The sequence below is a fragment of the Phasianus colchicus genome, chromosome 2 (genome assembly GCF_987193195.1).
Source record: "Phasianus colchicus chromosome 2, bPhaCol1.hap1.1, whole genome shotgun sequence".
NCBI classification, from domain to species: Eukaryota; Metazoa; Chordata; class Aves; order Galliformes; family Phasianidae; genus Phasianus; species Phasianus colchicus.
The window spans coordinates 31,232,549-31,248,129 of NC_143437.1; the positions used below are offsets into that span (position 1 = coordinate 31,232,549).

The 15,581-nt window shown below is 41.1% G+C and overlaps 1 protein-coding gene across 2 annotated transcripts in view; it reads right to left on the bottom strand.

Moving 5' to 3' along the window:
- Positions 1-14,601: 14,601 nt before the first annotated feature.
- Positions 14,602-15,581, bottom strand: part of TTC27 (tetratricopeptide repeat domain 27) — a 107,356-nt gene continuing 106,376 nt past the window's right edge. For both annotated transcript variants that reach the window (XM_031593342.2, XM_031593350.2), the window contains exon 20: positions 14,602-14,847. In XM_031593342.2, coding sequence (XP_031449202.2) covers positions 14,725-14,847 — 123 coding nt within the window. In that variant the 3' untranslated portion in view covers positions 14,602-14,724. The remainder of the gene's footprint in view (positions 14,848-15,581) is intronic.

The following is a 15,581-nucleotide window of genomic DNA, read 5'->3' on the forward strand; positions in this document are numbered from 1 at the left end:
GTACAATTTGGTGTATAGAAAAGAGATTATAAGAAAAGGTTATTTAAACAATAGCAATGGATAATTATCCAATCAAATACAAAGTTATCTCCACAATTATGAATGACTGTGCAATCGTAAAAATAACAACAAAAAAAAATAGGCTTAGTATTTATCAGTGCAGGCTTTTATAGTGGGTCTGAAAAGTGAAAACCTATGCAACCTGGATTACGCAGCACAGTTAACCAGCAGTGTTGGCTGCAGCCTTGTGGATTCACCCAATGGAAAAGGAGACAAGCACCATTTGGAAACACATTGTTCACCTGCTGTTCTGTGCACATAGCACTGTAAATCAGGAAACAAACCACCAAATCTAGTTTCTTTTATGGGGAAAGGTTTGAACCAGGTCTTTCAAGAAAGCAGAATATTCTATCTTCAGCAAAGTGGAAAATCACTGATATCCACTGCAGTACTGCATCCCCAAAATGCGCTACTTTTAGTAGTTTCATGTACAATTGGGGCTATGTAATCATTCTGCTTATATTCACCTGTGTATTCAAACCAATGATTGCTTAATGAGATTTCCAACCAGCTTTAAACACTGGTAGACTTGTGAAAGATAGCTGAATTCCTCCTCTTTTTTTCATGAAAACAGACAGATGGGTAGAGATACTATCACAGTCCTGCTCTGAGAAAACACGCAGTTGTGAGTTCATGATATGAGAGAAGCCTCATGGGAGAAAACCCTTACATAAACACCCCAACGATGGGAAAAGCTTTGCCTGGGGCTCACATCCTCTCAGATAGTGAAAGTCAATCACCCATGAGACAAAAAACTATAGGAAACCAGGATCCATTAGTTCTGCTGCCACAAAATTACTTGTTTAACAAAATGGCTATTCCAGGCATTCTGAAGAAATGCACTGCACTGTAGGCATGTGCAAGTCTGGATGACTTTTTTCCCCCTTTCTCACTAAGTGCTTTTATTAAACTATAAATTGCACACCTAACTCACTTTGAAATGTCCTCACTGCAGTAAATAGGGAGACAAATAAAACAGTGACCTGTGAAGCACCCAACATGAGAGCCGAGCGAATGTTTGCACAACCAAACCGTGACACAAGTCTACTGAGAGCAACAAAGAATGAACAATTTAAACCTCTTGCCTACTTAGCCAAAAAGTTATGCCTTATTTTTTAATGAGTAAATCTTTAGCAGAAAAAATATGCCAAAAGTCAAGCTATTTGGAATTTTCCTTTCAGCAGTATATTGTGTCCTAAAATTTTCTGCAGTTGTTTTGCATACTGAAACATCTGAAACCTGATTTATCATCAGAGGGCCAGTCTTAAGAATTCAGTTGGAAAAAGAAACAACAACCCAACAAGTCTATTTTGATGCCTTACAGCTGGTCACCTCACAATTGAGGCATACAAAGTCATTAGTGATTTTATTTTTAATCATGCACACATAACTCTATTGCTTATTGGAATTCTTACTCCATTTGGGAGAAGAGGAAAGTTAGTCACAAAACTCCCTCTTCTTGACGGTACATTTTCTTGAAACACTAAAGTAAATTACAAAACTGTAATAATCTACCCATCGAGTTCTGGATTTAACACATACGTATACAAACACACCCTTAAAATAAACAGAACTCAAAAAAAAACCAAACCCATCACAACGCCCTGGAAATCTGCAATACATGACTGCATCAGCTTTCATAACAACATCCTAGACACTTTGACCACAGTCAAGAAAATGAATCTTTTTGGGTTCCCTAGGATTGTTAGGCTGAAAAAGTAAGGCCTTCTCTTGGGCCTGTTAGTGTGGCTTTACATTGGTTTATATTTTTCAGATCTGCAGCAAGAAACAGGCTAGACATTCAAAAAAAACACCAACCAAACAAACCATCCCAAGTTCACCTCAAACCATTTGGCCAGCAACATAAATCTTACCCAATTCTGGCTGAAAAGCCTCATTAAACAGAAGGGTGAAGGAAGCAGCAAGTCCTGTATGTTAAATATGACCACTGGAATGGGTAAAGATCCACCCACTGTTCACAACAGCAATCACTTCAGGATTCACCACTCTCCCATGCCTGTCATTATTACAGTTCTTGCTCATCTTTTCATCCATTTTTATAAAGAAACTGTTGAGTGCTGCAGTCACACAGGTATGGAACAAATGAATTTCCGTGGGTGAGTCCCTTCTTCATATTGTTTCTGGTTAGTAGGACAACAGGAAAATAATTTCTAGCTACAGCCAGACCAAAACTCAGGTGGAGTAGTATTTTCTTTACCTCTCTTAAGCCCCACTCTGACAATATTTTCTCTTCTCTGGTTTTAAGTCCTTCTCCTCTTTCTTTCTGTCTCTTTGGAAGTCTCCATAATTGTTCCCTTTGCACCTTAAAAACTGATTTAGTTTCCTGCCCCCTTCCCTCAGGCCTGTAACATTGGAACTGCTTTCAGCTTATTCCCCTGCCATGGGATCTGCTTTGCATATGCATATGTTAGATGATAAATATCTCTCTTCAGTATTTACAGATCATTCATAAAGGCGACCTGTAATCACCTGACATTCACTCTTTTCTTATTTTAGTATCTGCAGTGATTTTCACTGGTATGTTCCATAATCAATCACCTTTGCCTGTAAATGGCTAATTATCACCAGACCTGTCACCAGCTGAACCCTGTGGTATCTGAGCATGATTACTGTCAGTCCCTTCACTATTTTTTAAGTCATGTGATATCATATTCACTTAAGCTGACTTCATACTTTGTATCCTACATATTCTATGTTCCTCCACTGATTTTGGCCATTATGTAAAAATAAAACAGTCAGCTGTGACGAGGTCTGCCAGTGACATAAACAAGCGCTGTGCCTGGAATGGAAATAGCTACACGTAGGCACATATAAACTGAGAAGAGAAACAATCTGTAAGAGTCAGGCATCCTGGGAAACATGAATTAAGGGCTAAGTGCTCCAAGGCAGATATCTGATCCTGCACATTCCAGGCTATCTAGGACCTTGATCCTCTGATTCCCTCCATCCCCCTCTTGTATCTCTGTAAATAACGTTTCTGAATGTGAACCACCCTGCATCTGGCACAGGACTGCTTATGCCAAGCTGACTACACCCACCCTTTCCTGGGGCATAAGGTCATGAATCATGATAAACACAGCAGTACTTCACACCATATAAAGTGATTGCTTACAAGTAATAGCGGTGATTACTCCAAAAACATTTCAGAAAAAATAAGGAAAAAAGTCAGTTTGATATGCAGACACTGTAATTAGGCTGTAGCCACTACCAGTTATCTCTTTACACAGCAGGCTTAGTTTTCCCTTCTTCTGCTGCTGCTTTTTCTCCAAGGAAGCTTAACCCCCTGCAATCCTACCCAGTGGACAAACATCATTTAAATTCTCTGCCCCTGCAGCACAGAACTCTAATTCAGTTCCTTTCCCTGCTCCCCAGGAAGAAACAAGCCGAGAGGGTTCCTTGTGGGGTACATTCATTCTGCTTAGTAGCTTGAGACTAGTCAGACTTGGAGAGCGTCCAAACTATTCTGTCTCGTAGTTCTCCCTTATGCAATTGCTCCAAGCCTAATCCTACTGAGAGCAGGCTGTCGGAAGAGATCCAACCCTCGTGGGTCTGTGCGTCCTTCTGAAGCATGGCACGGATGGCCAGTCATACAGAAACACCCCATATTTGCAAAGATGTGGAGAACAGCTTTTTCTCCAGCCTCCCTGTTCTGCCCAGCTCACGGGCAGACGATCTGCGTGGGAGCACACACAGCTGGAGCAGAGGAGCAGCTGCTCAGTCCCAGCTCAGATGTAGGAACCGTGGTATAAATTAAATGTACTTCTGCAGCAACCCTCGAGGTAGGCTCACCTTGTGCTATTTTCCACTCCAGCTTAGTTGCAAGTACCACCATGAAGTGGGAAATCTTGACGCCTAGTTGCAAATCACACACGTGCCTTAAAGGCCTCGTGCCCCACACAGGGAGGTGCCACTCACACCATGCTCACCCCTCCGTGCAATCAGCTGTGCAACACCAGGCACATGACGAACACAAATCTCTTTCCCTCACTCTCAGTCTTTTGGCAGGAAAGTTTACTTACAGGCTCAGGCTTTCTACATTTAGAAAATCATCTTTAAAGCTGAAAATTGCATGCAGGGACTCTCCAGACCCTTCAGTACTATCGGTAACAGCAACAGCAAGAGCATGTATCCTCCTCCATGTGTTCCTTTGGGCTCATCTTAAAAATACCCAGAGCACAAAAATAAGTCACGCCTGAAGGTCAGTTAAAATGAAATCTCCCAAATGGTGTTGAATGTGCCCTGATAGACGCAGCTGAGAGGACAGGCTGGGGTTTATTTTAAACACCTTTCATATCTCTCAGTACTTATGCTGATGGCAAAGAGGAGCCAAAAGCAAAAGATTCCAAGGGGGGCACAAATCACAGATCTCGCTCTTCTGTGTAAGGAATCCTTAAGATGGCTAAAGAAAACAATACCTACAACTTTCCTTGCCATTCAGCCATAGGAAGAGTCCAGCTGCTGCTGAATTTAAAGGTTCTCAGCAAAGAAGGCTGCTATGGACCAGCTGCCCCCCACTGGTGCCATCATCTGCGGCTGGATTATATACATAGCACATGGGAGACTGCTGGCATGCATGAATTTCAGATTTCTATTTCTTCTGACAAATAAAACCCTTTTACTGTTTTATTTCTCTAAATACATTTTGGATATTTGTATTTGTGCAGCTGTGAGAAGCTTCCTTGACTTCATATAGAAGTTACATCTGTTACGTTTGTCATCTGCTACATTCACAGAAAAGTGTAATACATGAAAATAAAATGGAGATAGGAGCAGACTAAATGAAGGTAGAAAATTAAAATCGTTGTTCCGGGGCAGAAGAAAGTTATTAATTTTAGTACTTGCTATTCAGTAGTAAGCTTGATGATTTTATGGTTTCCAGCTCTCTACCCTCTCCTGTCCAAATGTACTCCCTTATCAGTCACTTGGAGTCTAAGGACTTTCAGCACTGGCTTAATTCTGTCTTGCCCTTTTTTATGTTCTCTTGTCAAGAGAGCCGTTATCTACTTGTCTTTCCATCTGTGGCTTATTTGTTCTGTCAAGCCAACAAGTTTCTCTTTGTCAGCTCCCCTAGGTCACATCTGGGAATTCTTCCATATGTGTAACTAGACACTAAACCAGTGACTTTAAGCCCACCTGCAGAGCCCTCTGCATTTCACAAGGACATACCTCACATCTCCTGTACCTGCTCAGTGAACATCACAGCAACTTGCATTCCTCCTCGGCAGACCTTGGGTTGTGGTTTTCCCGGAGCAGGAACTGCATTCTACAGCCATGTCTAGACTGTTCAAACTAATAGGGCCTGGGGAGACTATGGTGGGCCTCGGCCACAGAATCACAGAGTAGTGTGGGTTGGAAGGGACCTCTAAGGTCATCTAGTTCCAACCCCCCTGTTATAGGCAAGGATACCTCCCTCTAGACCAGGTTGCTCAAAGCCCCATCCAGCCTGCTGCTTGAATGCTTCAAGGAACCTTGTGGAATCGGTTATATGGCCTCCGCCATGGTTTTGGCTTAGATCTGCTAACTCTCACCCAGGCAATACATGAGCACAGTTCAAGTTTGGGCACTGGGGGATCATTCCCAGTGTTATTCGAGAGAGAAACACATTTAGCCGTATGGGTGTGAGCTGTGCCATGTCAGCATAAAGTAGGATAAATCCTAGCAAATGCTACTGTAAATACCAGTCCTTCCAAAGGGACTGCCTGAGATGCTTGTGTGCACTGCTTACCCCACAGGGGATCTCAGCCATGACTAAGGTCTCAACGTCTGAACCTCAAAACCTGAACAGCAGCAGTGTTTTGCTATTTCTGAGATCTTATGGGTGTTTGAAAAGTTTTTGCTTCCTCCCGATCTCATATTACTTTCCTAGTCAAAACATTGCTACATCATGCTTTCATACCCCCAGCACAGAGATGAGCTCAGAGATTCTTCCCAACACCACTTCTTAAATCCTCTCATCCCATGATATAAAGGAGAGAGGTTTACAAAACAGTATTTATACCCATGCCCTCATTCTGACACAATTTAACACCATTTTCAGAGTTGTGCTGAGATCACTGATGGTATCATGTGCAAACAGGACAGTAAATTATAAACCCATCATTCGCCTTTAAAGGGCACGAAAGCACCAGACACACAACAATCTTAAGTTCATGTTTTTGTCCAGCAGCAAAAGACAAAGTTGTTTTTAAGCTTCTGTCAAATAAACGCTGGTGTGAGAATGTCTGTATATTTAAAATGTTTAATATTATTTCAGTTATCTTTCTCTTAAGTCTCTACTTTTTAATTATTTCTCCAAATAAGCTTTGAAATGTTCACAAAAGCTAATCATAATTAAGTTTGCAGAAAAACACATTTAAAAACTGCTAAAATTAAATTTCAACAGCCACTATATTTTGAGGGATGGTTACTTCAGTTACCAGTTACCCATGCTGATAAATCACAGCATGGGTACAAAAGTTACACAGGAGTAACTTTTCCCCAGTGCACCCAACACAGAAATGTAAACAAGTCAGGCTCACATGCAGAACAAGCTGTGAGGGGTACTGGAGATGCCTCCATTTAGAAAGTATTCTTTGCACTACCAGACCTGAAGTGAGCAGAAGAGCTCTTTCACTCAGTTTCTCAGGGGAAGTTTGTAGCCTCTGCATTTGACAGATCTGAATAACACTGCTGCTCCATTCCTGAAATGCTGATGCAATATTTTCTCTGGAACTCCAGCAGAGAAAGTCCAAAGTAAGAAAACTGTAGATTAAATTTCAGTGGCAATAAATCACAGCACAAGAGCTTAAGACAAAAAACTCAAATGCAATTGTTTTTCCGCATAGATACTACCTACCCATCCCCACCATTTGTTTTCACTGATGTAGAGTATCGCTGTAGAAATGCCATTACAAAAGGAAGCAGCATCAGGGAGGATATCAAGTTTTTGTCTGGATTTATGTCTTGGAAGTTCAACATATCTGCAGTGATCCACACAACGTGCAAACAGCATCTAACACTATATCCTAGTCATGTTCACTGTTGTCACAGCAAGCCACTTTCACTGCCTCTCCAAGACTTTCACAAGACAGTAGTCCCTTAAGAAAAGCACTTGCAATATGCAAAACAAATTACTGTAAGAAAGTATGAGAAAATGTCAGACAGTGGTCCAAGCACACAAAGGAATTATATGGATGCATTTATGATTTTTAATTTGCCACCTCCTTCCAAGTTTCCTTGGCCCAGTGCTCCATGCAAAGCATCAAACTGACCACTCAGCTAAGGGCACTATCAGCAAAACAATACAGGGTTCAACTGCTTGTAGAAAAAAACAACAAACCCGTTCTTCTAGTCAACCAACCCCACTAACAGCACTGTTCACAAAACTGATGTTTCTTTCGCCCAGTTAAACTTTAAGTAAATAACAAGACTGTAACCAGAATTTGTGAAATTTTGCCTCAGTTAGAGACAACATCCTCTTTCCTCGAAAAGGAAGAAACCCAAAGATCCCATGATATCCCTAAGAGATTTGATTACAGTCAGTGATGCTATGCAGAAGGCACTCAAACAATGCAGTGATGGCTGGGAGCATGGATCTGCAGGATGGGTAGAACACAAAGAGTCCCAGACATGCCACCATGCACATATACACAGGTGGTCTGTGATATGATATCTGTGCTGAATTAGGTAGTTGGAGTCACCCAATCAAAGTGCAAAACTCTTGGTATTATCTGACAGAGCAAAGCACTACAGGAGTATAATAAACACAGGATGCAAAGAAAACAGGATAAGCAATGGATGAACCTCAGATGACATAAGCTTTCTCCAGGATGTTCAGAAAGCCACGGAAAATCCTACTGACCTGTGTCAGTTCTTCTGATTAATCACTTGCCAAATGTTAGCTATGATTCTAACTAGGAACATCTCAGAATCAGAATTATTTCTGATAACTGTTTCTGCAGTAAAACAGCATGTGCAGACTGAAGTACATCTATTACTCTGCATCCTTTCTGGAAGGCCTGTCAACAGCAGTGTTCCCAGCATTATCACTCTTTTATTTCATTTTTATAGTTAATTTCTTAAAATGGACATTAAAAAAAAAAGAATAAGCTTGTAAATATTAAATTATACAGAACTGAATTCAAAGTTCTGGTTGAAATTGCATAGGACACTGATTTTGGACTTGCCCCACTTCCCTATTAGCTTTCTTAAGATTATTACATCAGCAAAAGTCCTTCAGAAGCACAGACCAAATGCAGAATGTGCAGCTACAAGAACTCTTCTTAGCATGACAATAAGGTAGTTTTGCAGTTACAGATTACAAAAATTATCTGGTTCCAGCTGCTTGTCAAGCTCACAAACTACATGCCTGTTTTCTCTTAGAAAGAGAAAATCCAGACTGACTGGAGCTGCATTCACTCTGCCTGGTTTTAGGACCACGTAGAATTTACAGCCAAATTACAGGCCTCTAAAAATAGGAGGTGATAGCACTGACAATAGCAAAACCCAGGCAGTGCAAGACAGACTGCTATAAATAAAGCAAATCCAAAAACTGCAGGTATGGCTGGAGCGCTCCCAAGCAGACTGAATCATTCAGACCATATGGGCTGTTAAAAGCCCTACAGTACACTGGTGTTTGCACCTACAGTTCGGTTCTTTTAATTCTGGGCTATTGCCAAGCTACAACTTACCTTCTGTCTCCAACTGCAATCTGTTACTTCTGCTTGGTCTGCTGTCTTTCTTTGGCAACGGGTTAGTTTGGTCTGATTATTTACTGCTCAGTTCTCTACTCTGGGAAAGAACCGGGCCTTCCTACCAGTGAGTAGTGCTAATCTTTTTTTCATATTTCAGGAGTTGCACAGGGGCCATCATCATCCCTGGGCTGCTGCTGTCCCTCCACAGTCTCAGCTTTTGGCAAAGGTTTGCAGTGCTCTTTAACTCCTTAAACTTAAAGTCCCTCGTCCTCTGTCTCATCCCCAAGATCGCTTAGATAAGGCAGAGGGAAAAACATTCCACTCTATTGAGTAGACCCCATCTTACTGCAAGTTACGTTTCTCACACTGCTGTTAGATATCTTCTACACTAATTGCAACCTTAAAAACCATCCTAGCATCTTCCCTATCCAGAATGTATAGAGAAATCTTAAAGAAATTCAGAAGAGAGATTACAGGGAGGGGAAGGAAGAGCACGACTACTGGAAACTGACAAAATGAAACTGGTTGGGCATAAACACACAAAGAACTATAAAAAGCTGGTGGTGCTTTTCCAGGGAACACAGGTTGCAAATCTGACAAAACTGAAAGAAGTACACGTGAACAGGCTAACCCCATTCCAGAGTTCAGGGGAACACCAATGTGGTTTACACAACAATTGCATTATCATCCTTCAGGGAACAGAAAGCCATGTGGGTTTGCAGAACCTGAAAGTTAAGAGGCTTGGAGGTGGAAGAAAGGACAGCACTTAAGATGGAAAGAGCATACTGCTCATTTAGGGATGACAGAGAAAAAGATCTGAATTGTAGAATTAACTTCTAAATGGAACTTGCAAAATTTAGCAGTGATGTGATGAACCTTTCCATCTTGAAGAATCTCATGCTGTTAATCCCAGTTTTCAATTGCATGGCTCTTAGTTGGTATCACTGTATGTTAATTAAATTCATTTTTTGATCAGGAACTGCTGTAGTTGACTCACAGTTCACTGGGGTTTAAAATAAATAGAAAAAAAGAGAAGAAAAAGGGACATGTGACATCACTAGTGACTAAAAGGTTCTTGGTGTGTTCTGTAAAAACTGTGGGCAGAGTAAGCTGGAAAGAGACAAAAGGACTTTTGCACTTGGGTCACCTTGGAAAACAGCACTACACACAAAGCAGTTAATCATCACAGCTTTTCAAACCCAAGCCACCCTGTTGTTGCAGAAACCCAGTTTAGGTTTGAATCAGTGCTAGTGATTTAAAGTTGTAACCGGCCTTTTATTTACCCTGGTAGGGCAGAGCCCTGACTCACTCATGCGTCTTGTCTCTACCCAGCATTCTCCTCTTGCTCAGTGAAGCCAGTCCAAATTCAAGAACTCACTTTTATTGCCTTAAACAATGAAATTCAAACTGTGGAAGAAGTGAGTAAAAGGGCAAATGGTATAAAGATAATAGAAACAAACAAACAAAAACACTCAAGCCCACGTTGGACTATTTTCTTTTGTTTGAAGAAAAAAAATTGCTGCAGATACAACAAATGTTATAAGCTGTTCCTAAGAGTAAGAGTGACTCCATTCACAAGGCAAATCTAACTAAAAATGCTCCAAGGGTCATTAGGTTTCTATTCATATCCTGAAAACCAAACACAGTCACTAATAATGATTATTCCTTTGACGCATGTTAATAGTTAAAAGAAAACCAACAAAAAAAAAAAACCCACACAACCTCTGCCACTGCTTTCAGCCTATAAAGGATTACTCTTTTATTAGTGTAGCTGAGGGATTAGTAGAAATGTTTAATGAATGCAGCCACTATATTTAAGCACATCCCTGACTAAGCTACTTGTTGACTGAAACCTATCTATTTATAAGTACTTCTGAATGATGAAAAAACCATTATTGCAGTACTACAACAGCTTTCACATAGAAGTAAATATTTTCTTGCCATTCATATTGTGACATTTGTCTCATTTGTCAAGTTTTATTTCAGAGCCCAATCATGTAAAATGTGTCAGGTGGGCTTGCCTACATCTGCCTTGATTTGCTTATGACTTCTGACCTTCAAAGTAGTAACTGTTACTGGTCTGGCAGCTCTCAGCAGGAGATGCACACACCTTCCAGATGCACCTGTGTATGCAGAAGAGCTCAGGGAATGTCAATCAAAGCGATTCTTAAATTAACTGTTATCCATGTCTGCGTTGATTCAGAGTAACCACCAGCTTTTTACAACTAAAAAACCCATTGATTTATAAGGTTCTAAGTTTTGCAGTTGCAATGGAAACCTCTACTATGAATATAAAACTAAAAACAATGTAAGTACATTTGTTTACATATTTTAAACCTAACCATGAGAGCAGCAACAGAAGGCTTTATGGAAATCAGAGATGAAACGAAGACATCAGCAAGTTCAGATTTAAGGCATACAGTGTTTAAGTGCGTTAAATTTATGACAGCAAAGTTTTTTATCCCTGAATTACAGGAAATATTTACAAATTCTCTAGTTATTGCCCATTAATAACCAATTTAGATTATCCATATTCAGGCTGACATTAAATCCTACCTCAGTCAAATTTTAAAGACAGTCTATGAACCTCTAACGGAGAAACAGAAACACACTAATTTTCTGAGAGCGCTTAGCACACACTTTAAAGGTCAAATGCTTTTACGTGCTTCTTCAACAACACAAGCAAACAAGCAGTCATTTTTGAAAATGAAGGATATAAATGCTGTGTAGCCATCCCTTACACTAGTGATAAGCATGCTAGAAATGCAGAGATAGGAGGCTGACATGTTCCTGTCTGTATTGAGTACTACTTTCAAGAGACTTACCTACCTGTAAAAGCTCATTCCTCTTAATCTTCAGAATCAACAGCTCTATGACACACGCACATGTGATATTAATGTGTGGTTTTGTGTATGTATGCATGCTTAAATATAAACAAAAATCACCAAATTGGTTTTACAAAAGCACTTCTGAAACATGAATCACCTAGCTTAAGCAATCACAGTAAAAGCCATTATACAGATTTACCTCCAAGCCCCAGTTCCAGCTCAGAGAACCCAAGTTGTACACTATTAGCTGGAAGAAAAGTTAAATACTTGTATATTATTAGCAGGATGAAATTAATACCTTTTATCCTACCTTATTTATTTTTATAACAACTGTAAGAATAGTTTTAACCAATGTAAATACATACATACCCTGAAGCTAACCTTGTGAATGTACCCTCTGTATTTGCATACAAGTCGTACACCACTTTAAGACATGGAAAAATATTCCTTATTTCATTTCAAGGAATATTTGGTAAAGAGCATGAATGCTGGGATGAAAGCTGCTCACTTTCTGAATGGACAGGACAGCGTGGCAGAAGGAAAATGGAGGACAGTGGGATGTGGCATACATCACCTAGTGGTATTTATTCAGGGAGACCTGCCTGACTCAGTGTGGCTTCACTGGCCCTAAAAGAACATTCCTGTTGCTCATGAGCAGCGATATCCCAGCCCATGAAAAGCTTTTAGCACCACACCCTGCTGCAACACTCTGTGCTGACACAGCCCTCTGAGTGAATCAGGAGATCTTTCCTGGCTTCTGAATACCAGTGGTTGAAAATACATTGTAGGTTGAGACATATTAGTTCAAAGACACATAAACTAACCCTCTTCAGCCATGCAAGTAAATTCTCCTTCATACACCCTATATCCTTCATACTTTATCAGCTTTATACTCATCTTCAAGACCCTGAGACAGTTGCTTCTTGGGTAGGCAGAGGTTGAAAAATTCTAGACTTGCTCATTTTGCCTCTTTCACACCAGATCAGCTCTAATAGCAGATAGATGACAAAAAGAAAAAACAAGACAGAGAGTGCATAAAATTCTAATATATAAGCAATTCCTGTGAAATACTGCTTAATCTGGTACACGCTACACTGTAATTTTTCTTATACGGTTGTGCACAGAGCATTTAAAAATAATAGACATTACAGAGGTGTTTGTAGGTATGACTGCTACACTGGGAAAGGTCTATACAGCTTTCCTAACCCACAAGGATTCCTTCCCTTCATGGGCCTGGTTTAAGTGAAAAATCATTTCCATGTTACAAGACAGATGCTCCCTGTGGGATGAAGATCTGGAAAGACTATATTCTGCTTGAGAAATGTTTTCTCATTCCATACTGAAAAAGCTTTTTGACAGCAAGAGCTTTTGTAGTAACAGTCCTTTTTGGTCTCATAGAGCTAAACGCTCTTGGCATGACTGCAGAACATGAGTATCATACAATGTAATGTGGTGGCTTTTGTTTCAAATATCCTCTGTGATAAACTCCTAATCAAAATAATCTCACCTTGCATCTGAGAGAGATGAAAACATCACTAATGTAAAGTAAGAAGTAGCAAGAACATACCTGTAAAGACTTACATCTGGTGCTTGGTCTCATGGATGAACTGATATCTCGCAGGACGGTGATCTGTTCTGAATAGCCAGTGTCTCCTAAAATGGTGATCCAGCTCCTGCTTGTCCACCCTCCGCTACATTTATGCTGTCTGTACATACTTAAGTTGTACTTCTCTTTTTATTTTTTATTTTTTAAGTCTCTACAGACATTCCCCTTGTATGTCACTAAATATGACAGTACAAATAGCTGTGCTGCCATGACACTATCCATTCCACTCTTCAGCTACACACCATGAATAGTAAGCTTTCCCAGTATTAGACAAAAGACGAAGTTGTTTAGATTCCACACATCTGCAAGGAGAGGGAGGCTCAAATGAGGAAAAATCTGTGCTGAGAAAACATGAAATACCGCAGAAGAGACTAGAGGAGCAGAATGACTTTTTCCTATGACCACTTGCTTGAGAGTTGGATATCATTGTGGCTTAAATTTTGCCAAAAGATCTATAGAGGACTGGGAGTTTTCTGCCACCAAATCATTCCATGTCTAAACCCTTCCCAAGAAAAATTAACCCTGGGAGCAATAAAATAATTTTGAAGATTTTTCATCTCCGTGAATAAGCAAAGTCATATAAAAATATAATTTTAAAACACGAGTAGTGGTGCGATTCCCTCAAAAGCGATGGCCTGTTTTTTGTTTAATTCATGGAGACCCTTCAACTACCTATATATGAGCAACATGGAAATATCTCCAGCAAATTCACTCTGTGAAAACTTTAATGCCTCTCCTTAATGGACCATTTCTATGAAATAGTGCCGTGGACTCAACTCTCCCTCACGAGCGGGTTTGCCCTTTGTTAAAACGATAATAATCCTGGCAAGTAAACAATTCATTCTCCATTCTTAGCAGCTTTACAAAGATACAAAGCTTTGAAAGACGTGAAGATGTGTTCACCTTCGAGCACTAAAAGAGCACTCCTTCACTGCTGCTCTACACTACGGCCCCACTCGCGCTCCCACACGCCCCAGCGCTGCCACGCTCCGGCCGCCTCACGGCCGGTCCTCGCCTCAGCGTCTCACCTCTGGCGGGTCAATCTTTGCAGCTCCTGATTGGCCGGCTGCAGAAAGACACGCCCTCTGATTAGTTGTGCGCCTCGCTGCTGAGGGTGTGATAGGTGGGAGGCGTCAGCTCCTGCCTCCGCCGGCTGGTCATTCAGCTCCTCCGCCCCGGCACCTCTCGCGCTGCCCGGCTCGCACCGTGGGTGGGGCGCCCCGCGGGGCCTGGCGGCGGCCGCGCCATGCGCTCAGCCAGAACTAATCCTCAATAATCGTCTTATAAACACAACCGGCTCGCTGCCAGGAATTCTGGGCCCGAGGAGGCAGATGCACACAACTCGTAATGCTACAAGAGCAGATAAAGATCTTAAGAGGTCTTATTATCTGAAGAAAGCTCACCACAAGAAAAGCAGTGTTCAGAAAAACGTTTATTAAGGCCGTAATTGCTTTAGAATTGTTACCATTTCACCAATAAAAGTTGTAACAAAACAAATACGTCATTCTTGTGTTCCAGTCACGAAATCTGGTCTGTTTCAGCCCTGGTCCCTCAGCTGGTTGCTCAGTTCCTGGAGTTCAGCAATCAAGTTGTCCATAGTTGTCACCTCATCAGCGATCTCACTGCAAATCTCATGGCTTCCTACCTCTACAAAGTGTTGCTGTGCGACAGAGAGAAACGTTAGTTTAAACTACATTTATAGTTTATCTGTTTCAGGGGAGAGAGCTTAGGAGCCTCCCCACCACTACTCTGCTGCCTTTCACGCTGCTAGCACTCACAGCGCTATCGCTCTCCCTGTAGTCCATCCTGTGACTAATAAACAGAAGGTGCGTCAAAGGGACCGAATCCCTCTGAGGAGGGGAAGGTTGGGTCTCTGCTCTGACTGCACTGCGTACTCTGACCCCCAATTGCACGGAATGCTTATGGATCTTGCTGTGAAACTCAAACCAAAAACAACATCTCAGACTGCCAACTGCAGCTTACCAATTCGCCTGCTGATAAAATACTATCTGTGGATTTTAGAGGCCATCTTCTCAGTGTCTCATACTGTTGTGTCATTTTCTCCAAAAACCCAAATACAACTTGTGCATTTGGTGTCAAGACACATATGGGCTGAGACATGCATCTGTGCATAATTATGTCATATAAGAGAAGACAAAAAACTGACACATAATGAAAATAGTTTGTTCTTAAAGACTATAAGACAAAAATGAACACAAACAGCACCTAACACAGAAGCCATCATAAAATTCACATCCTTACAGGAAAACCAGGGGGAAGGTAGTCTGAAGCCTTGAGACACACAAGGTCTGACTGGAGATAAACCAGAACAAGTTGCTGTTGCAAGACCAGGATCTGTCACTTGAGCAGTATGAAGACTTCAAGAGCTATTGC